Genomic DNA, 22,302 nt, shown 5'->3' with positions numbered 1-22,302 from the left:
AGGTTTGGAATGCCGCGAGTAATTATAAGTGACAGAGGTTCTCACTTTTGTAATTGGACCATAGAGGCGCTGCTCAAGAAGTATAATATCACACATAAGGTTTCGACACCTTATCATCCTCAAACAAGTGGGCAAGTCGAAGTCTCCAATTGGGAAATCAAGCAAATCTTGGAGAAGACGGTTGGACCAACTCGAAAGGATTGGAGCTTACATTTGAATGATGCATTGTGGGCATATCGTATTGCCTACAAAACACTAATTGGAATGTCTCATTTTCGGCTCATTTATGGGAAACCATGTCATCTTCTAGTTGAGTTAGAGCATCTTGCACATTGGGCAGTCAAGACTTTCAACATGAGCATTGATGCCGCTAGAATCCATAGGAAGTTACAATTGAACGAGCTTGAGGAAATTCGGAATGAGGTTATGAGAACGCTCACATTTACAAGGAGAAAACGAAGGCTGTCCATGACAAAATGATTCGAAGTAAAACGTTTTATGTGGGGCAGAAAGTGTTACTTTTCAACTCTATCCTTCGTTTGTTTCCAGGTACGTTGCGTTCTAAATGGATTGGTCCTTTTGTTGTTACTAATGTTTTTCCCTATAGTGCAGTCCAAATTCAAAGTTTGAAGACGGGATATAAATTCAAAGGGAATGGATACCCTTTGTAGCCTTACTACAAGTGTTTTGAGGAGCATGTCGTGGAAGACATACCCTTCCATGCCGTGGCCCTAATGAAGCTTAATTGAAGGTATCGTCCGGCCGGAAGACATTAAAGTAAGCGCTTCTTGGGAGGCAACCCATGTGTTCTAATAGAAAAACGACGAACTCTCTGACTCCTTCAACCAGATTTGCTCTCTTTTACCCTTCTCTTTATTGCTTTTACTTTGCCATGATTGTCTTGTTTGCTATTTGTTTTTTTTTTATTGCTTTCTTGTTTCAATTTAGTTTTGAAACATTGAGAGCAATGTTTAGTTTAAGTGTGGGGGAGTAAATAGATGATTTTCATGACGTATTTTCGAAATTCACCACCTATCACTACTAATGTTGTTATTCACTGTTTTAAAAGTGTTTTCGTGTCATAAAACAAAAAGAAAGAAAAAAAATTTGAAAAAGTTTGAAAAAATACCAGAAATAGTCGTTTTTTGTTGATTGTTTGTGTCTTAGGGTACATTCCAACACAATGATGAAGATTTAGTTTTTAATTGCATGATTGTTAAAGAAAGTTACAAACATGGGTGGAAGTTTGATATGCTCTTTGGTTAATACTTAGTTGCAGTTGTCATTTATGAATTCACATGTAATCACAAAGAAAAAATTATTTTTTGTAACATGCTTGAAGGAAGAAACTTAAAATAACGCTCGAACCCTGTGAGACTTGAGCCTATTCTTTGTTTGGAGAGTTATTAATCTGTGATATTGTTATTTTCTATCGTTGCATGATCTCATTATTTCTTTGCTTGGTTGCTACTTAGAATGTTTTTTTCATCATTTTAGTTCCAAATACTAGAACTCATGTCTGTTTCATTCAAAGCATAAAATTGATTGCATAACAAATAACAAGATGAAGTTGTTTAGTTACCACCAGAGCCAAAAAGCCTTATCCCTTGCATATGTATTGTAGGTTTAACCCCTTTGAGCCTTATTTAGCCTATTTTCTTTGTTAACTGCATTATCCCTACCTAGCCTAGCATATGAATACTCATACCCTTGTTCTTAAAGAATAGTGAAGTATGCCTTATTAGGAATTCCTTTTGATCTACGAATTGCAGAAAAACAAGTGTGGGGGCAAAATTTGTTCTTTTGAATCCAATGAAGTAGTGCGTATGTTTCAAAGAAATAGGGAAAAAAAAGTTGAGAAAAGAAAAAACAAAGAAGTTGAAAAGAAGTGAGAAGAAGTTCATAAGTGTTGGTTGCTGAAGAATGGTCCAAAAATGTGAATTTGACTCTAAAGTTGCACGATCTCCCATTTGTGTTTCAAGTTGGGTGTTGCAATCAAAAGTTGAATTATAAGTGTTGATTTCATTACTTTGCTTACTATCACTTTAAGAACCTTTGTTTATCCTTAACCTTTCTTTGTTAGCCAATACCTCAGCCTCATTACAACCCTTAGACTTTTATCTTGGTTGTTATGTTATTCAAAATGTGGAGTTTGAAATTGATACGAGCATATGAAATCCCTGGTTCTCGCTTCTAAGTAGTGGCATTCCATTCATGAGATCATATACATGTTTGTATTAATAATTCCAAAAAGTGCCTTCTTTGTTATAACATATGTGAGTGCTAGTCTACATCTTTACATCAATCTTCTCACATATACTTAGTATAGGAAGTGTAGTCAGAAAATCTGTGTGAAAATGGAGAGTATATCCAATGAGGAATTGAGTGAATTCTCCAAGGCACTTACTACTTTCAAATATTGTTTTAATTGATTAAATGCGAGCTAGTGAATGGTGATTGCAGTTAAGTGTATACTCAAGAGAAAGGATGATTAAAATCTATGTGAGTAGTGATTTTTAACATTTCATGTTCCATTGAAAATCCCTGAGGCAATTGTTGGAAGGTTTATGTTTTGTTTTGTTTTCTTTATTTTGCTCAGGGACTAGCAAAAGCTAAGTGTGGGGGAATTCGATAGGAGCATATTTATGCGACTTTGTTATCTTATTTCTTTGCATTTACTTAGTTAATTTCCATTTATTATAGTGATTTAGTTTATTTTCATATTATTGTAGGATCAATTGGTGAAGATGACAATAAATGGCCAAAATGAGTAATTTGGAGCAGTTTTGGATTTGGAATGGACAGCATGCGTGGAGAACAAGTAGGATGGACATTTTTGAGATTTAAAAAGTGTTTAACATGTGTTAAACATGTGCTAAAGATTTGGAGAAATCATAATTGAAGCTTCGAAGACAAGGAAAAACATTATCTTATCCAACCTTATCTAACCTTATCCGATCTTATCCTATCTTATCTTATCACATATTATCCAAACATTATCCTATTTAATCCAATATTATCTAAACCTATCTCCAGCTGCAAAAGGAGTCCTTATCCTATTCTAAATCTTTCCATCTAAATTTAGGAGTCCTAATCCATCTAAACACATCAATCATTTTCCTCCTTGGTTTCAACTGCACCATTGCCTTGTAAATTGTATTGTGCCGCAGCATTCAGTGGGGCCACAGGTTTTAGGAGCATTTAAAGAAGAAATCAAGTGTGTTATGACCTACAATTAGGAAAAGAAGAGCTTGTGTCGTGCAGAGATACACCTAAGTCTTGTGCCGCAAATTACAATCAAGCCTTGGAGAATTCCAGAGTTCTTTCTATCATTTCTTAGTTTCAATGTTTATTTTATATTGCTTTTTAAATACAATGAACATGAGTGGCTAAGTTTCGTTTTAGCTATAGGTGAATTCGAAGCCATGGACATGTTTTATATGAATTGATTTCCTCCAGTTATTGTTTCGTAAAGCATGAGTGCGATTTACTTATTTGTTTTGTAGAGATCTTATTCTTGAATGTTTATTAAGGAGGCCTACTTAGTATGCATGCAGGGATTTGATGCTAGAGTATAAGGGAATTTCACCTAATCGTTATGAACTTATATTCACAAGTAGTAAAAGTCACTAGTCATGATTGCGTTAAGTAAATTCCTAGTAGGAGTATCATGTTTTTCATAGTTATGAATGTCTTGTCAATGCTTATGATTTTCATAGAACTTAATGATCTTTGATATGAATCTCTATCATGTTGTTCATATAGGAAACTTGATAAGAATAATTTGATTGCGTCATTGAGTCCAATTCAATGAAATTAGGAAAATCTGAGAGTTAATTAGTGTTGTTCACGATTAATTTGGGGCATTGTCATTCATGGTTTATAGGAATAATAACTGGAAATCGATTTGTATGCATATGGTTTATGTGTGGAGAATAATCCTCTAGCTAGCATTTCACCCAATTTTCATTCACAATTTACTTTAGTTTCTTAAAATTTGTCCAAACATCCCCGTATCATTGTTTTAGTGTGTGTTAGTCAGTTTTTAGGATTTTTGCATCAAAATTGTGTTGATTAGCATTCATTCTAATCCTCGGATAGAACAATCCCTATTTGTGCGTACTACAATTGCAACATTTAGTAAACTCAATAGTTTTTCACCTTTTAGATGAAAAAAAGAAGAGAAGATGGATTGGGCTAGGATTCAGGCCCACTGGGCCAAACCAGGACCTGATCCTTAGCCTTACTTGGCCCAGTTATGGGAGGATTTATGGATGATCAATTTGTTCAACTCTTTGTTCCCAAATCCCTTGATGATTCTCGTTTTCTCACTTATTTTGCGAGACTAGAAAAAATTGTAAAATTTTCCGTTCGAATTTTAGCAATCGAAGATAATTAAAAGGACATAAATAGGGGTGTCACTGTCCATTCGGTTCTACAATCTGATGATATTCCTTTTCATTTGAAAATAAAAGGTTTTAAATTCGAATTTCGTTGATAGCGCATTCAATACCAAATTAAGTTGCCCATTATGTGACTTAGCCGAACTCCTCATTCTCCTAATATCAAAATATCGATGTACTTAAAAAAAAAAAAAAAAAAAAAAGTATCTGAAGATTATTATTTGAATACATAATCAGAATGCGCTTTAAACTAATATAAAATCACAAATCATAAACACAATCCGTAGGGTTAAAAAAAGGTACAAAAAGTTTGGTAAGTGGTAAGAAAACGTGAGATACACCATAAAGTCCACCACCACTAACTCTTCCTCTGCTTCCTTTCTGGAAGATTCCACTACCACCATGATTGATCAGTTGGTAAAGTTTTTGACGGTGGCACTGGGCTCGGTGGCCTTGGCAGCCGCCGAAGGCTCAACGCTCGGCGTCGGAGCGACAGGCTTACCGGTAAGCTCAACCGGCAAGTCCTTGATCCCCTTGAGGTAAAACGTGTAAAACAGCTTGAAGGGAAACACTATCTGCTTCAGCTTGACCTGTCCGTACACTCCCTCGAAGATTCCGGATCCACCGGTCACGGCCAGATACGTGTCTTCGTAGGTCAGATAAGCTCCCTGAACTGAAATGTGGCCGTAGTCTCCGAAGTAGAAGCTGTATATTGCCTCGTACCTGTCTCCTTTTTTCTCGGGGAAGTTTTGGATCAAAACGCACAGGCCTGCTGTGATCCCAAGACGTTTTTCCAAGTCCCCGGAGTAGATCTTGTTGCTGAAGGGGACAAGATCGCCGAGGGAGTTGACTTGTTTCTGGCTCAGTCTTAGGTATGCTGGGCTGCCTCTGTCTCTCTCGTTGATCTCGTACACATGCAGTTCTTGAACTTTTGCTGAAAAAATGAAAAACACTGTCAAGTTTTTCTGTAACCTGTTTGAAAATCACTTCTGCTAGAAGTGCTTTTATTATGAACCGGGATGAATTTTTTTTATTAAAAATCCAAGTATTTCTTATAAAAAGATTTGAAAATGCTTTCCGAGGAAGCATTTAACCAAAAAGCACGTATGATTTTTTCCACAAAAACTCCGAACAAGCCAGCCCGAATCGCTTCTGGTTGTCATAAAACGCTTTTAACCAAAAAGCAGTCTCAAACGGTGACTAAATTAGAGTTGACCAAAGCAATTACACATAAACACATGACAAATTATGTAAAAAGGGCATGATCAGAAAACGGCTGATAGAAAAAGAGCTTACTGGGTCGTGGAGAATCAGAATCAGCTGGTTCCTTCTTGTTCTTGCAGAAGAAAGCTGAGGTGGTGAAGTTGCTGGAGGTTGAGAGGACTTGATTGGTTGATGAAGATTTAAGGGTTGGGAAGGAGTGAGAGAGATTGAAGCCCAACAGTCTCTGAGCTCGAGAAGATGAAGGAGGAGACCTGATGGAGTTGGAGAAATGGAGGGACGAGATCGCTCTGAGAGAACTTGCGGACGCCATGGATGACAGAGGAGATGAAATCTCAGTCTCAGAAGGAGGAAGGTGGATCGGAAAGTAATTGGGAAAGTAGTTGTAGTGGAGATAAATAGGGAGATGGTGGGGGGAATATATATAATATGAAGGCTTTATTTGTATAAATTTATAGATGGCGTTGAACACGTGGGCTTCCTTTTTGTGTGAAAAGTGGACGACGGTGCAAAGTGGCCGGCAGGTTATTTTACAGAAGCGTTTCCCACATGCATTTTTGGTCGGAGATACAGATTTTTTTTTTTTGGAGGAAAAAAGGGTACTTGCTTGTGACATTAGCATGAACTTTTTTAGTTGCTACTACTAACATTGAAAGAACATTTTTGATCATAAAAGTTATGAAGAATCGCGTTAAGGGATATTGTATCTTTTTATTTTATAACTTTGTTATTTGAAGATACCCCAATCATACAGATCTCTGTCTTCGTTTATGATGACAATTAATGTAGTGTAAGCAAAACTATTTCTAAACTTTGCATTTTACGGTTCCATAACCAGTTGCATATTTTGCATTTCCGGCTGGTCAAACATAAGACTTTCCAGGGTTTGACCGGCTGCCTGACCTCGGATGGGAAAATTCTTTTGTCCTGAAAACACGTGTTGAGAAGGGTCGGTAATTTTTGGACGGTGTTTCCGTATTCCGGTACAATGTTGCTATCCAGCAGCCGGACCACGAACTTTTACCTGCATTGAATAATATGGTAAAGGAAAAAAAGCGACATTTACCAAATCAATTAGAATTCTTGAGAACATTGGAAAGGGACCCTTCTGGATCTCTTTCATCAAATTCATTAATTCGGATTTTAAATTTGATCCAACGGTTAAAAATAGAAATTTTCTTTAAAAGTTATAATAATTTTAACTGTTGAATCAAATTTCAAAAGTCTAGATTGATGAATTTAGTGAATTTGATGAAAGAAATCCGAAGAGGATCCTTTTCCGTTTCATTTATCGTATTTCATCATATTTACACAAAAACAAATAATTGAGATATTATTACAAATTTACGTAATTTTTATGTACAGTAGGCTTATTTCTTGAATGATGTGATTTCTTGATTGCATTTCGATATTTATGATTTAAAAATTCGTCACGAATCTTATCTGTCAGTTGCTTCGTGCTTTAAAAAAATGGAATTGTTTAGCAAGTGGGTCAAAAACTCAAGAGCTTCTTCCTATATGTCTCACACTTCATAGAATAAGAATAAAGTTCCTCTCCGGAAATGTCCGAAGCCGATAGATCTAAAGATCCAAACTACTCAATTTTGTGTCAACTTCACATAAATAAAGGGTTTGGATCTCTCTTTCTCTTTAACGATCTGAGTCTTTAGTTCTTAAATTCCAGACACAGAAATACAGAGAAAGTCTCAACTCATAGAATAATGCTACTTGAAGAGTTGTCTTGAAAAATTGCTTTTTATTTCATGACTACCAGGAGGCTTGTAAACGCAGAATAAAATATGCTAACTATTTTTATGAGACTTTCCAAGCTGTCATAATATTTTCATTTTCCTTTAATTATATACAATTTTAGCATAAAAAAAGAATGAATGAAAGCTGCTTTCTCCTTCTGATATATATTAATTATTAAGCATTTGAGAAAGAACAGGAATGATACCATGTTAACATGTTGTCAAAATTTCAGCACCGGTTCTAGTAATCAGAATGGTATGTTCAAACTGAGCAGCCGGGCTACCGTCGGCGGTCAGAGTCGTCCAATTGTCCGGCCATGTTTTGCACTCGATGCTTCCCATTGTAAGGATGGGTTCTGCACCAAAAGAGAAATAAATTTGTGACAAGGATCATAGATCAGAATTCTACTGTCCCATGCTCAAGCTTAGGATCTAAATTTTTATGGGCACGAGACACCCGCATCATCCTACCCTACATAAACCGCATCGTTTCAGTAAAATTTGTGTGTGTTTCGCCATCAAATTTATAAACTTGAAGAAGATAAAGTTGCAGGTATATTGATTTCTGAGTATGGAAAGTACTGCACTCACCAATGGTAAATGTTTGACCTTCAACCATGGAACCAGACTGGTCATTACCTGGCAAAAAATACATAACAGTAATAAGCAATTCATGTCTCGGGGGTAAAGAGAGTAGTGAAGGTTTAATATCAAGTAGTCACTTACGGTGATGTAATATCAATGGTTCAGAGTGAAATACAGTCCCTACACCATGCCCGACAAAGCGCTCCACCACACCATAACCATATTTTTCAGCATGCTCACTGAAAATGAACCAAATAAAATCTTTTGGGAACAAGAGAATACGCAATTCTTTTTGGTTTATAATTGACACTTAAACATCTAAACGATTTCTAGAATAAGCTCTTATCAAATATATCACAAGGAGGCGAGGCGGAGCTAACCTAATTCTCTTTCCAATTTTCTTGAAGCTAGCACCGTCCTTACAAACTGCTATGCCTTTTTCCAAGCATTCTTCGGTTACCTGCCACCAAGATAGATTGATAATGCAAGAATTGGACATCTGGAACAGAATCAAAGCTTAATACGGAATAGGTATAGTATATTCCAAAACAGATACGAACCTCAGTGGAGGTGAATAATAAAAATATGCTTCTTACATGTTCAAAACAATCCTGAATAAATATTAGAATGCAACACTATCAAGCAGAAAAAGTTTACCTTCACTAGTCGTTGGATTCGTTCACTGACATCCCCACAAAGAAAGGTCTTTGATGTGTCTCCATGATATCCCTGTCATGAAAGACAGCATGAAATATAATGAATCAGACCATTCATTATTGAATATTAGGAAATGGAACAAACACTCGATGAATGAAAATACCCCACCAATTGCAGCATACCATTCATTATCTAATAAAGGAAATGAAGCTTCGATACCAACCATTTTACGGAATTCACACATTAAACTACAGATAGCTGGTAGGCAACTAGTATTTGTAAATAGAGAACTCAAAAAAGATAAATAATCAGGAAGTTGTGATAAAAGCAAAGTTAAATGAATGACATAAAACATTTCCAGGTGCCGATGTGGTTAGGGAAAGGAAACAAATGAGATTATAAGATGAAAGTAATAAAACCAGGAGCATACATTTAGGTAGACCGTCACATCTATGTTGATAATGTCTCCACTCTGCAATAGATTACTGTTAGTGAGGTATCACATGAACACATTTATGCAAGGAGCAATGTGCAATGTAACCTTCCAAACCTGTAACTGTCGAGAATCAGGAATTCCATGGCACATGCATTCGTTAACAGATGTGCATACACTCTTTGGAAATCCTCCATATCCAAGTGGTGAGGGATAGGCACCAGCATCAATAATCATCTGGTGCACTGCTTTGTCAATTTCATTAGTTGTTATTGACGGCTGGAATGAAGTAAAAAGATGTTAGAGAATACCAAAAACTCTGAATACATAATATTAAAACGGCAATGGTAACAAACGTAAGTTGTACCAAAGGAGTAAGACAAGACATTAAAGAATGAAAGTACACATTTACGTGCTATTTTTCATAAGAAAAAAAAGGCCGAAACTTCAAATTTCCAAAACGAAAATGAAACTGCAAACCCAAATTCAGATAGTAGAAACATGATAACTAATACAGTATAACTTTGCTAAAAACCAAAATCTAAAACATAGACACGCAAGGTTGTGGACTTAGTAACTTTGGAAGTCAATTAAAACTTAACATCTGTGGAACTCTCAATCTGTCAAATATATTTTGCGAATGGTAATTTGGAACCACAAAACATACATATACAAACCTAGTAGGCAAATAATATGAGCTTCAAATATCCTATGCAGAAAGAGAGCAACAAACACAATTTAACAGCAACTAGTAGAAGGTGACAAGCTTTACCCTAACCAACTTTCCCGCAGACTCTAAGACGCGAGCAGCAAGCTCACATGCAGCTCGCATATCAGCAATGCCTTCAGAACCAGGAACTTGATGTTCACTGGCAATTTCTGGCAACATAGATGAACCAACATAAGGAGGCCTTGGAATGTGATCGGGAACAGGAAGTTGCGGTGATACCCTTCCACGCCTCAATGGCGGCCTTCTTCCGATCTTTGGCGCAAGCTGCCGACTCTCACGCTCTCTACATATTACTAGATTATCAACTTAACTGAGTGAATTGAAAGGAATTTTCATACATCCTTCTATACCAAACATATGTCAAATTATTGTCACATTTATGCTTTATTTTCGAAATTCCGAAATTGTAACACCTAATAGAAAGAAAATAAAGTTTAATTTGATGAATCCGAGGTTCGAACATATTGCAAGACAGGGTTGGAACAAACAGCAGCAGCGCGTACCTTTTGATTCTCATGGCCTCCTCCAACCCCGACAGCTTCCGAGCAAACACAACGAGGTTTTTCCGAGAAAACGATTCTTTTTCCGGAACACGCAGAACATATAAGGACATATAAAAAAAACGTAGCTAAACGAAAAGATTACGAGGAACATTCACAGAGGAAAAGAAGAGAGACCAGACCAGAGGTGGAGAATGAGAAGCTGAGTGGGGCCCCGGCGAAGAGAGTTGACTTCGTTGAACTTAGTAAGACGTGGCCTTGGCCGCCATGAGAGGGAGCTGAGAGTTGCAGACCGCCGGCGACTGCCATTTTCTCTCTCTGTAACTCTTGCCCCTGCAGAGTGAGGAAGAGGGAAAAGGGGGAGAGAGTGGATAATGGAATTAGGGGCGTATCGGGTTGGTTTGAAAATTTGTACAAGGAATGGGCTTTTTTATTTTTATTGGGCCTCGACCATGCTGGCGTTGTTACGACAAAAGTTGATTGAAATTTGGGCTTTTCTTTATGGATCTCCTTTTGCAGATCACCCAAACACTGCTTTTTGGGCCTTCCGTGAAATTGGGGTCCAACTTAAATTTGATGCTGCAAATGCAAAGATCACTACATAAAAGTCGAAATTATTTTGATTTTTAGATTTTTCTTGTTTATTAGAACATAAGTATTGAGATTATTTCAACTTTTACTTTATGTGTGTTTCTTATGCATGTATATCGATGATATTTACGGATTCAGTACAGAAATTTTGCCAGGAACTCATTGAGGATTTTGAACTTTGAATTATTCTTGAGAAATTTTTCTCTAAATTTGACTACATTTGAATGAATTGATACACTCATTCCATTGCATATTTTTATATTTTCCGTCGAAATCAATCAATATTGATATCAATATTTTCACCTATTTCGATATTTCAAACATTGCTCTTTCTGTATATATATTCTTTATAATCTTTTATATTAGTGTGTGGTCTTCATTTAGTGTGAAATACATTTTTTTTTGTTCAATTTTCAAAGTCGATTTTACGTACTTTTTTTGTTAAATCAAATTTCTCTTTTTTTTGTTTTGTTTCAGTTCGATCCGATTCACCAATCTATGTACTAGCAAGAAAACGCGTTCGTATGGAAGGATAGACCAGGCAACGGCGACTGGCATATAAAGTTGATTGGCATGAGGAGAAATTTAAAGGAAACACAGCCAAAAACCAAGAATTTTAGGACCGACATGCCAGAAGAAAATTTTGGATTTTGGATAAGGAGTGCCGACACTAACTGTACGTAGTCAAAAAAACGCACGGGCCGTGCCCACAACCTCAAATTATTATCTCCACAAAAATCATCTGGAAGATGTCTAATATCTGCATGTCATGCCAATATATGCTGACAAAGATTACTCATGTTAAGCCGTTTTTACCGAGACTTTGAAAATAACATGTATTAAAGGAGAGGAATTTGTCAAGATCCCTATATCAGTAGTACAACGCACATTATAGATTGATTAATTCTGAGAAAATCAAGCTATCTGCAGATCACGTGGCTCATGTGACACGTACACAATACATGAATTTCCTATTCATAATCTATTAACACACCTACTTTTGTGAGAAAATATCACACACAGGCAATCGTGTGTAAGAATCTTTCGTCCCCTCAGACTCGGTCTCGTAGTCTCAGTCTCATAGTGCATAGTCTCTTGGGCTCACCGTCTAAAGATGATGTAGAAGCTGCATAGGTTAAATTGGACTATGAAAATATCACTCTTAGAGCTGGTTTGTTATTGTTATGCTTTGAAAAAAAACTGCTTTTGTTGTGCTGTGAGAATAAGCAGCAGAGTGTTTGGTAAACTTTTTTGAAAAAGTGCTTTTGACAAAAAAAAAAAAAAAAAAACAGTATTATAGTGTTTGATAAACTTTTATGTAAAATAAATGTGAAAAAAAAGTTAATTTTTCAAAGCTAGGTTTTGCAGCTTTGTGTTTTTGGTATTTTTTCACCTAAAACTGTAAAAAAAAACTGAACCTGAATATTTACCAAACATAAAAAAGCTCCCAACTTTTTTTTATAGTCATTTTTTTCAGAATCATCTCATTACCAAACTAGGGCTTCTTCTTTTCAACATTGATGGAACATACCGTTTACTACGTCTTCTAGAAGGAAAATATGATGATCAAAAATTGAATTCTACCCATAAAATCAAAAAAGAAAAAAAAAAAAAAAAAAAAAAAGCGGGCAGATTAGGACGTTGGGCTATTAATTCTAATATAAACAAAACCAATCAATTAATCCAGAAGGATCTCAATAGTGATAATATCAATCATGGCATTGTATATTTCTTCACATGATCACATCTTCATCGAAGTTACGAGGAACCACAGAAAGTACATATTAACTAAGAGTCCAAGTCTATGCATGCTAGGAAGTAATGTTATTACTTATAAACAAAATAAAGCGTTAAAGTGATTGGCTGTATTAAAATTTAAGTTAAGAATGTGAGAATTCATTATCATCTTATGTTGGGATCACATTAAACACGCTCTGAACGTAATTTTGATAGTTATGTAGAAAAGCACAATTGCCCATATGACACGCACACAATACATGAATCATGTATTCATAGTCTATTAACGGATATAAGCAAGTGTGTGTAAGAATCCTTCGTCCCCTTAGTTTCGTAGTCTTAGTCTCTGAGTCTCATGGTCTTAAAGATGATTGAGAAACTGCGTGGTTTAAATTGGACTATGAAAATATCACTCTTCTTTTAGAAAGTAATGGAGCATACCATTTGATACGTTTTCTAGAATGAGCATATTATCATAAAACATTGAATTGCACCCATAATTATCAAAAATAAAATAAACTAAAAAATGTGGCCAGATTGTGACATTGGACTATTAATTTCGGGTTTCCAAGCCTATTGTTTCTTGGCATAAGATTGTTTAGTATGGTTAGAATATTCCTACTACGACTTTTATGGATTTGGATTCTCTCCGAGGTAACTGGTCGGGATTCTCCTGATCAATGTTAGTGGACCGTTGAATTTTTATTCAATAGTTACAAATAAAGGGTCCTCTAAAAGTTATAATAATTGTAACCGTTGGATAAAAATTCAACGGTCCACTAATACTGATCAGGAGGAACCCGACCAATTACCTCGGAGATGATCCAAATCCGACTTTTGTTTTGTGGTTAGCTATCAAACGTCACAAATGGCTATTAAAGATAGACTTCAGTCCTATATTCAATTTTTTATGTTAGATGTGTTCTTTGCTTGTCAGATAATGAATGAGTGGAACATTTTTTTTTTAAAGAAAATTAATTAAAATTGTTTGAAAACTTTGAGTTTTAACGATAATGACAAAATAAAAGGTAAAGTAAATAGTACTATGATTGACTTTTTAATGTAAAAATATAGTTTTTTATTAAAGTAAATAGTATCGAGAGCTTTTATTAAAATTCACCTTTTTTTATTATCCTTACGATTGTGGAATGTGGAGTAGTTTGAGAGGAAGTGTGGGGAGATTTGGCTTAGGCTTCCTTTGGCATGATTTCACTGGATGAGTTTCTTCTCAATGGCGTGGAAAAACAAAGGTAGATTGTCTGCCCTCCTGTTTGGATGCCATTTTCATCTCTTTTTATTTTATGCAGTCAAGATTAAGTCATGTTTATATTTTATATTGATTTTTTTTTATAGAGATAATAAGACAAAAAATGATAGAAATATACAATGTTGACGTAACTTAACAGTGACCGCACAAATAAGAAGAGATGAGAATAGCACTCAAACAGAAGGCAGCCAATCTGCCTCCTCCAAAAAACACCTCTGTAACTTGATAAAGAAGACTTGTCAGGCTGTTGCTGTTTACATCTGTGGAAGGAGAGCAACAATAGAATTTTCAAATACGAGTCCAAACCTTCCATGATGATCCTCAGATCTATCATAGATATTATGTTTTCTAAAAAAAAAAAAAAAAATGAAGGGAAAAATCACAGATATTATTAGAAGTAAATTGATTTTCATGGACCAAAAGTCTTCTCTAGGTAACCTACATTTTTATGGATTAAAGACTTTCTGGATTGAATGTTCTTTAAGCAAGCGTACTGTTCTTCTGAGGAATTTTCCAAGTTAACAAAACTAATTAATTAATCCAAAAGGGTCTCAATCGTGATATTATCAATCATCGTATTGTATATTCCTTCGCATAATCACATCTTTATGGAAGTTACGACGGACCACAGAAAGGATTAACTAAAAGTCCAAGACATGTAACTATGCAAGCAGGGAAGTAAAGTTATTGCTTAAAATCTAAGTACGGAATTAAAATAATTGGTTATATGGAGATTTAAGTCAACATTTTCTCTTATTACTATCTAAAATACAAATGCTTTGGCATTTGAACTCGTCAAATATTAATTATGAAGAAAACATAATCTTATGTGATTCTACAAAACGAATCATACTATTACGTGATATTATCTTTCTAGTTAAATTATAATACGTAGATCTAATTTATTGAATTAATACACCTTAAAATTGAAACATATCAATAATGTTGTCCACTGTTTATTATAACTATGTATAGTAATATAATTATTAACTTTCAAGGTGCGCATGTGATATTATAACTATATTGTCTTCTGGACTAAAAAATTTCTCCCCATACTCATGAGTATGCATATATTGACTATGTATAGTAATATAACTATTAACTTTCAAAGTGTGCATGCAATATTTCTTTACGTTTAATAATATAGAGAGTTTTAACGAAACATTGTCAGTATTGTTCATTTTTAACGAAAATGATATTTTTACTCTAAAAAGTTACTTCTAATATTATTCACTTACAACATATTTATATCATTTTAATTAAAACTCAAAATTTTCAAACCTCTTTAGTTAGTTTTCATTTTTTTAATAATGATTGCACCACTAATTGATATTTTCTTATTGCCATGACGGATGATCGATGATGATGCCGTACGGTGTGCCTGGATAAGGCGTTCAGATTATAGAGATATCACCTAATCATTATTTATGTAATTGCAAGAACTTATTATAGAACGAGAAATTTAATCAGTATCTAAAATATCAATATGTAAACTAATGGAAATATCAATACATGTTTTGATATTGATATTAGTTGCCTTTATGGAAATTTGCAATGAAGTTGGGTATATCAACTTATTTAGATTTAGTCAAAATTAGTGAAAATTTTCTCAAAAAAAATTCAAAAGTTCAAAATTTGCAATAAATTATGACAAAATTATGTAGTAAAGAGGTATCTCATCGATATTCATTGATCCTTTTATATTTCGTCAATATAGGATGAAGTTTGCATTTAAAAACCCCCCTTCCATATCGATCTTTCATTTTCAAGATATTTAGACGAAAATATCGACAATTTTGTCACTTCACATGCAGCGCTGAATGATCAAGTGAAGTACAAGATCTCCAGTTTTTGTACGTATCCGACCACAATTATTTTCTAATCTTAGATTCTTATGGAGAGATTAGTTGCTTCATATGCTAGTAAGGCAGTGTTGAGAGTAAACTTGCAAGTAACAAAGCTTAATATCCTCTATGTTACAGCTCGCAACCTTTAGGCTATATTGTAGCAAACGAAACACATGTACCGACTACCAAACCTAAGTTTTCAAAACCGATACTGATACCGATGGCCGTTGAAGGTAAGGGACACATCGGCGGCATGGTCTATGTCGAAGAGCAGATCATACTGTTGTGGTGGCTTGGAGGTCATGGTGCGAGAGAGAGAGAGAGATGGAGATGGAGATGGAGGTCGTGGGGCTGTGGTGGTGGCTTGTTTGGAGAGAGACTCAATCTGCAAGTAGGTTGTTTGATGAGAATTGTAAAGAGATTTTTGAATACTAAGATGGGAGAAAGGAATAATTGTTGGTGGCTGAAGCCTGAAATGCAGTGCTGGTGGCGGCGATAAGGGGGTGGTAGGAGGAATCTTGGGGATGGTGGCTAATTTGTGGTGCCTGGGGCGAGAAGGAAAAAAAATCGTGAAGACCTAAGAGAGAGAGAGTTGATTTTAAACGGAGGGTTGAGATTTTATCTCAACGAAGGTCCAACAATTAATGTTAATTCATTTCTGTAATACAATATTTTCGGTTAGGTTCAATTTTACCGAACAAATCCTTCATAAAAACCGAATACCGAAACTTTTGATAAATTTTAGTTTCGATTACTTAACAGTTCAAGATTATGAAGTTCGATTTTTCTGGGTATTTTTTTCAAGGAAGTTTTAACGAAAAGTTCACAATACAGTTCATTTAATAAAAAATCATATTTTTACATTAAAAAATCAAATCTGGTACTTTTCATTTTATCCTTTATTTTGTCCTTATTGTTAAAACTCAAAGTTTTTTAATCTTTTTCATTAAATTTTTTTTTTTTTTTTCATTCCTCGAGTACGTCCTTTGTATCACTACTAGTTTGATCCATTCCATATAATCAATTATTAACTACCCACATGGCTCATAATTCTCATCCTCTCTGTGTGGCTAGTTATAGTGTTATACCCATTATTTTTATTTCCACTTGTTCACTTTAGAAAAAGATAATAATTATTAGAGACATATATAGTGCATCGTTTAAGGTGCCACAAAAAGTGTGAAAAGAAGCAAATGAATGGCTGATTCTTATTTAGCCAATTGAAGCCAAATAATCCTCACACCTTTTTGAACCAACTAAATGTTCCATAGCCACGCGGAATTTTTGTGTGCGTCTAAAAATGAGCAGAAGACTACGTGTTATTGTATATTTGAAGATTTTTTTTTTTCAAATTTTTTCCTAATTGTATATTTTACGTTCGAGCACATAGAAAAATTTCTCTTATCTACCCGCTCTCTTGACAAATCAAACATTAGAGAGATATTTTAGGGAAGCAATCCACCAATCATATAGAAGCCACAAAAACACCCAACTAGCACTTTGCCTTACTTAGCTAACAAGCGAAACAACAACAACAAAATTGACAGTTATCCATTGAAGATTCAAACTAATTTTTTCTTTTTTCTTTTTTTTTTTTCAAATTAATTTGTTGCACCTAATTTCCAAAGCTTTGCTTTCTTCAGCTCAGCTTTTTTCTTTTTGTCATCTAATATACAACTCACCCTGCTTGCAGCTTCATAAAATGCTAAAAAAAAACAAAGAAAAATTAAAAAAATGCTACAAAGCTCCGATGATCCTTGGCTTCTTGCTAAACTCTAATTTCAACAACTCCATCTCTCTCATTCTTTTGCCGATATTATTATTGCAGCCGCCGCCAATAGCAGCGGCAGCTGCAGCATCCACTGGCCCAGCCCCGACACTCCCAGGTATTTTGAATATGTTGACCCCAAATAGCCGAACCATCTGAACCGGCGCAACCTGACCTTGAACCGGGTTCGACCCATTACTGTTATTATTCACACTCATCCTGGTCTTCCAATCAATGTACAGTTGTTTGTCCGGTCCGGTTGACCTCTGAAAGCTCACAATGTCCCCGGCCTTCAGATTCTTCTCCTTCACAAACCGGCTCCACCCTTTGGTCAACACGTAGCTTTGACTGCTGTTCCAGTAGGAGTATCGAAACCTCCACACTTTTCCCCCGACATCCTCAAAATTCAAAAGCACTCCTTTGCAAGCGGAAGATGCACTTACCGTTACGGTTGCAGTGCTTCCGCTTTGCAACGGAAAGTGCTTTTCGGCATGCTGCTTCGGGATTACGAGGCGGTTCAGTTTCCCGACATCGCTGGGGGTCACGGCTTTCTCGAATAGCTGCTCACGCGCTTTCTGGACGCGACTGTTGTCCATCCCGAACAGGCCCAGCGGCCCGTTGAACCGGCCCCGCTTCCCGTAAGCGCAGTAGTTGCGCTTGCTCTGTTCCAGTTCGTCATTGTACGTGTGCTTTCGCAGCATGTCGACGATTTCAGACTTGGAGTGGGAGCTCAGAAACACGGCCTCGACGTCGTCGTTTTCTTCGTCGTCAGAGAAAATGGGTTCGGCGGAGGAGGGCTTTAAGTTGGTGACAGCATCGCGGCCGCGGAAGCGCTGTGCAGCAACGTCGTAGGCCCTAGCGGCCTCGTCCTCTTCGTTGAAGGTGCCCAGCCAGACGCGCTGGTGCTTCTCGTAAATCTGGGCCCCCCAGCGGCCGTTGGGCTGTGGGACCACGCCTTTGTACTTGGAGGAAGGGAGCTTCCGGGACTCGGCCTCGACGCCACCGGTGCCGCCGCTGCTGCTGAGGTCGGAGTCGAGAATCACGCTGCTGGCCCCGCTGCCGACGCGGCAGAGGCTGTCCACTTGGGGCGCTGACTTGGCAAGTGGCTCCACACGTGTAACAATATGATGGGGTGGCGAAATGGATATGGAGTCGCTGGTTGTGCTCTCTTCTGTGCTGCTTATTCCATCCATTGTTCTTGTTTCGTTGATTATGTATGTTGTGTGTTCGAAGGAGGAGAGGAGAGAGAGAAAGACAGATAAGAAGGTGCTTTAGAGAGAGAGAGGGAGGATTTGATGAAATGTTGTTGTTTGAAGGTTAGAAATATATAGGAGGGGGAATATGGGGATGTGGGGACGTGGGTGTGGTGGGTCAACCCGAAGGATTAGGATGGTAAACAGCGAGGAAGGTTCATTGTGTGTGAGTGAGAGAGAGAAATAGAGAATATTATTTTGTTCAATATATCATGGCTTGGGGATGGTAGATACTAGATAGCTAGCTTGGTAGGCTCATAGGGAAGGGGATCCTCTCTCCGGGTCCCTTCCATCAAGTTTCCCCATCTGCGCCGTTGAAATTGAATCAAACGGTTACAAACAGAGACCCTTTGAAAAGTTATAATAACTTTAGCTGTTAGATCAAATTTCAATAGTCCAGGTAAGTGGACTTGGTGGAAGAAATTCAGAGAGTATCCCTTTTTGGCTCATAGTATGAAGGAGGCAGATTCTCTGTCCTTTCACTTCTTGTGCCCTCATGTTTGTATGGTTACGGTTAAGTCACGTCAACATTTTATATTATTATTTATTTTTATCTTATTATCTCTATAAAAAAATAATATAAAATATTAACGTGACTTAACCATGACCATACAAAATAAAAAGGCACAGAAAGGCGCGGGAAATTGGAGGACAGAGAATCTGCCTCCTGGTATGAGTGGGTTGTGGGCTGTGTATGTGAGGTGGGTCCCGAGGAAACAAGTTGATGGGTTTTGTACGAGTGCGGATGGTGTCTTAGTTTAAGTTCATCCCCCCTGAAGAACATTTCTCCTGCATGCTTTCTCTCTTCACACCCTTCACCCTCTAGCATGGCCTCTTCCCTATTTACCATCACCTTAATTTAATACATAAATGAATGGAAAATTATATCATTTCAATGTATTGTAAAATCAAAATCGTGGATACAGGTAAAGTCAGTCGAAGAAGATAGTATGCATGCTCGTCAACTATATGTAATCAGTTGGCATAGAAAATGTGTCATAATTGAAAGTGTGAATCTTATCTGAGTTATGAATAATATGGAATGACATTTTAAAAAAAAAAAGAACAACTGGTGACAATCACGATTATCTATTTCTTTCGAGTCCAGATGAGTCTAATTGGGATGATGGATGCAAATAAAGTCTAGCATTTGGTTTTTGGTGGGTTGGTTTTATTGCTTCAATTGGAAAGTAGATGAACAATGAGACAAGGCTTCCCTTCCACTTGGAGTAGGATTGTAGGATGGGTTGTGGGGCTAAAGTTAAACCAATGAGAGAGAGAGAGAGGTGTGGGGATTGGAATTGGATAAGCATTGGAAAATTGAAGTCTCGATACAGAGGCAAAAAGGGCATAAGAACAAGAAATTCTCATTTCTCTCTTACAACTCTCCCTAGCTCGGGAGATTTTTCATGCGGAAAATACAGTCTGATATACTATATTTCATAATACAAGAAGTTGAATACTTAAAATGAAATTTTTTACCTACTTACCGAGTTGTATTTTCGACACATTAAAAAATATATCTTCTGACTCTTACCGCTTGATGTGATTCGCCCACTCCCTACTCTCATGTTTTGTCTTATTGCCTAGGTTCAACCTTTGTATCTGGATTTGGGATTTGGGTTTGATCGGGATTGGGATCACAGACAAGCTAATCAGACGGTGTTGAACTTGCTCTCCAATATTCAGTGGGTCCGACCAATTACGTATGTTTAATATGGACCAATAGAAGACTAATACAGTGGGTGAGGGGGTGAGGTGAGGATTTCATTTCAAGTGAATCGGGTGATATTACACATTTAAGTCCACGGTCTTCCGGGGGTCCCGCATGCAAGTTGCCAAAACCGGAGCGCTGAAGACGGTGGGTCAGCCTTTTTTGGGCTTTGCCTATGTGGATTTATTTTGTTCTGATTGTAACGTGGGTCCTCCTTTCTTTTAGATTCCTCCCTAATTTTTAATTCGGATAATACGGAGGATTTACGTGTAATTCTCCTTTTTAATTGTTTTTTTTCCTTAATTACTTTCCAGAAAACAACCGAACGTACGGTGTTCTCGAAGTCCTGTCTTTCCTTCATGTTATCGCCACTCCTTACAAGTGGGAACTCAAGAATATAAATGCTGGCCGGTCACGGGTAATCTTAGCATCAATTATTTGGTGTGCTTGGGGTGCATCCCCTCCAATAAAATTGTTTGGTTCTTTTTTTCTTTTTCTTTTTCTTTTTCTTCAATAAAGTTGTTTTATTGATAAATGATATTATCTATATTAAAAGAAAATGTGGTTCAAATTTGCATTTGACGATAATTGAACTTTAAATATCTTACTTATAAGTGAAGAGAAATATTATTATACTATAATACTAAGTAACCACTTGTTTGAGTTTTGATTGTCCAATACATTAATCTATACACATACTACATCTAGACAACAGGTTATATCTTTTCGTATTTGTGTAGTGTTAATTACAAACTACATATTAAGGGGTCGCTTGTTGACAAATGCTAAGGTACCGTTTGGTACGTGGGACGGGATGGAACAGAGTGGGACAAGGCGTTCCGTCCCACGTTTGGTGCGCCTAAAATGGGTGGAACGAGCTGTTCCACGGGACGAGTTTTGGGTGAATTTTCGTTCCACCTCATCCCCCTGGAACGACTCGTTCCACATTTGTGGAACACAAAATTATAACCTCTCCGTTTCCTTCTTCTTCCTCCTTGTTTCCATCCGAGGGCATCTTTGCTCCCGCTCCGTTCCGTTCCGTCTTGTCCCGTCCCGTCCCGTCTGCATGCCAAACGATACCTAAGCGAACGTATGAAGAGTGCTTGAGTTCAACTACTTATTTGATTAATTTGCATGTGGTCCAATGTGTCTTTAAATTACCCACTATTGTCTATGTGTCCGACGGTTATTAATTTTGAATAAATAACCTAAACCCAATCAGCAATTTCCCATATGAATTTGTGTCAGGTAATGGTTTGTGTACGATACAACCACGCACTTATTTAATTTTGAAAACCCTAAACACAAGTACTAACTAGTTCATTGCATACTAAAACTACACTGGTGTATAAACTTCTTTGGTTTTGTATGGTGATTAATTTGCTAAGCGATTAGGTCATCACTCATTAGATAGCCACATTAGTGTGTTTAAAATTCAGTTACTATTAAATCCATGATGATTAGATCATTAAGACGACATTTAACTATATTATCTTTAATTACCGGAATAATTAATCACGTGCTTGATCCCACCAAACTCTTAGCTTACTGGTCTTAATCTTTCTTCTAAACTCCAAATAGGTATATAATATTTAGATATATGCAAATTCATATGATCCTATCTTTAATCATCATCTTTATGCACTAATTTGTTCCGAAGTTTGTAGCTCTCTCACTGGTCCTCCCTAATCTCCATTTCCATATAAAATTTACATTGTTTATCTCTTACTCGGTAGCAGCCTCACCATGCCTATCCTTTTCACATTAGGACATTTAATTAATATATATCTTCTCCTTAATTAATCCAATTAAAACATTGTTCAGGTGCTTTACTTTTTTTCATTA

At 36.6% G+C, this 22,302-nt stretch overlaps 3 protein-coding genes across 3 annotated transcripts; all 3 read right to left on the bottom strand.

The window, feature by feature from the left end:
* Nucleotides 1–4,607: 4,607 nt before the first annotated feature.
* Nucleotides 4,608–6,039, bottom strand: LOC103947146 (allene oxide cyclase, chloroplastic). Its single transcript, XM_009358005.3, has 2 exons — nt 5,700–6,039; nt 4,608–5,337 (listed from the first exon to the last, which is right to left on the bottom strand). Exons 1-2 carry the CDS (start codon nt 5,935–5,937, stop codon nt 4,814–4,816), a joined length of 762 nt encoding a protein of 253 aa, XP_009356280.1. The 5' UTR covers nt 5,938–6,039; the 3' UTR covers nt 4,608–4,813.
* Nucleotides 6,040–6,315: 276 nt separating this feature from the next.
* On the bottom strand, nt 6,316–10,662 carry LOC103947137 (methionine aminopeptidase 1B, chloroplastic). Its single transcript, XM_009357995.3, has 11 exons — nt 10,463–10,662; nt 10,284–10,359; nt 9,823–10,063; nt 9,168–9,329; nt 9,048–9,089; nt 8,618–8,689; nt 8,341–8,420; nt 8,102–8,199; nt 7,967–8,014; nt 7,582–7,731; nt 6,316–6,648 (listed from the first exon to the last, which is right to left on the bottom strand). The coding sequence occupies exons 1-10, from the start codon at nt 10,587–10,589 to the stop codon at nt 7,586–7,588; spliced, it is 1,092 nt and encodes a 363-aa protein (XP_009356270.2). The 5' UTR covers nt 10,590–10,662; the 3' UTR covers nt 6,316–6,648; nt 7,582–7,585.
* A 6,614-nt stretch (nt 10,663–17,276) lies between these two features.
* Nucleotides 17,277–18,755, bottom strand: LOC103947126 (AP2/ERF and B3 domain-containing transcription factor RAV1-like). The gene has a single exon (XM_009357987.3). The coding sequence runs from the start codon at nt 18,681–18,683 to the stop codon at nt 17,460–17,462; it is 1,224 nt and encodes a 407-aa protein (XP_009356262.2). The 5' UTR covers nt 18,684–18,755; the 3' UTR covers nt 17,277–17,459.
* Nucleotides 18,756–22,302: the final 3,547 nt, after the last annotated feature.

This window comes from the organism of the source record quoted next, unplaced genomic scaffold (assembly GCF_019419815.1).
Source record: "Pyrus x bretschneideri cultivar Hongxiangsu unplaced genomic scaffold, Pyrus_bretschneideri_v1 Contig22, whole genome shotgun sequence".
Lineage (NCBI taxonomy): Eukaryota > Viridiplantae > Streptophyta > Magnoliopsida > Rosales > Rosaceae > Pyrus > Pyrus x bretschneideri.
This window is presented reverse-complemented; position numbering and strand designations above follow the sequence as displayed.

Coding starts and splice junctions, on each gene's coding strand:
- LOC103947137 (XM_009357995.3), bottom strand. CDS start 10,589: ATGGCAGTCGCCGGCGGTCTGCAACTCTCAGCTCCCTCTCATGGCGGC. Junction 10,064..10,283: donor GAGGCCATGAGAATCAAAAG/GTACGCGCTGCT, acceptor AGTAATATGTAG/AGAGCGTGAGAGTCGGCAGC. Junction 9,330..9,822: donor CTGCGGGAAAGTTGGTTAGG/GTAAAGCTTGTC, acceptor ACTTCATTCCAG/CCGTCAATAACAACTAATGA.
- LOC103947126 (XM_009357987.3), bottom strand. CDS start 18,683: ATGGATGGAATAAGCAGCACAGAAGAGAGCACAACCAGCGACTCCATA.
- LOC103947146 (XM_009358005.3), bottom strand. CDS start 5,937: ATGGCGTCCGCAAGTTCTCTCAGAGCGATCTCGTCCCTCCATTTCTCC. Junction 5,338..5,699: donor TTCTGATTCTCCACGACCCA/GTAAGCTCTTTT, acceptor TCATTTTTTCAG/CAAAAGTTCAAGAACTGCAT.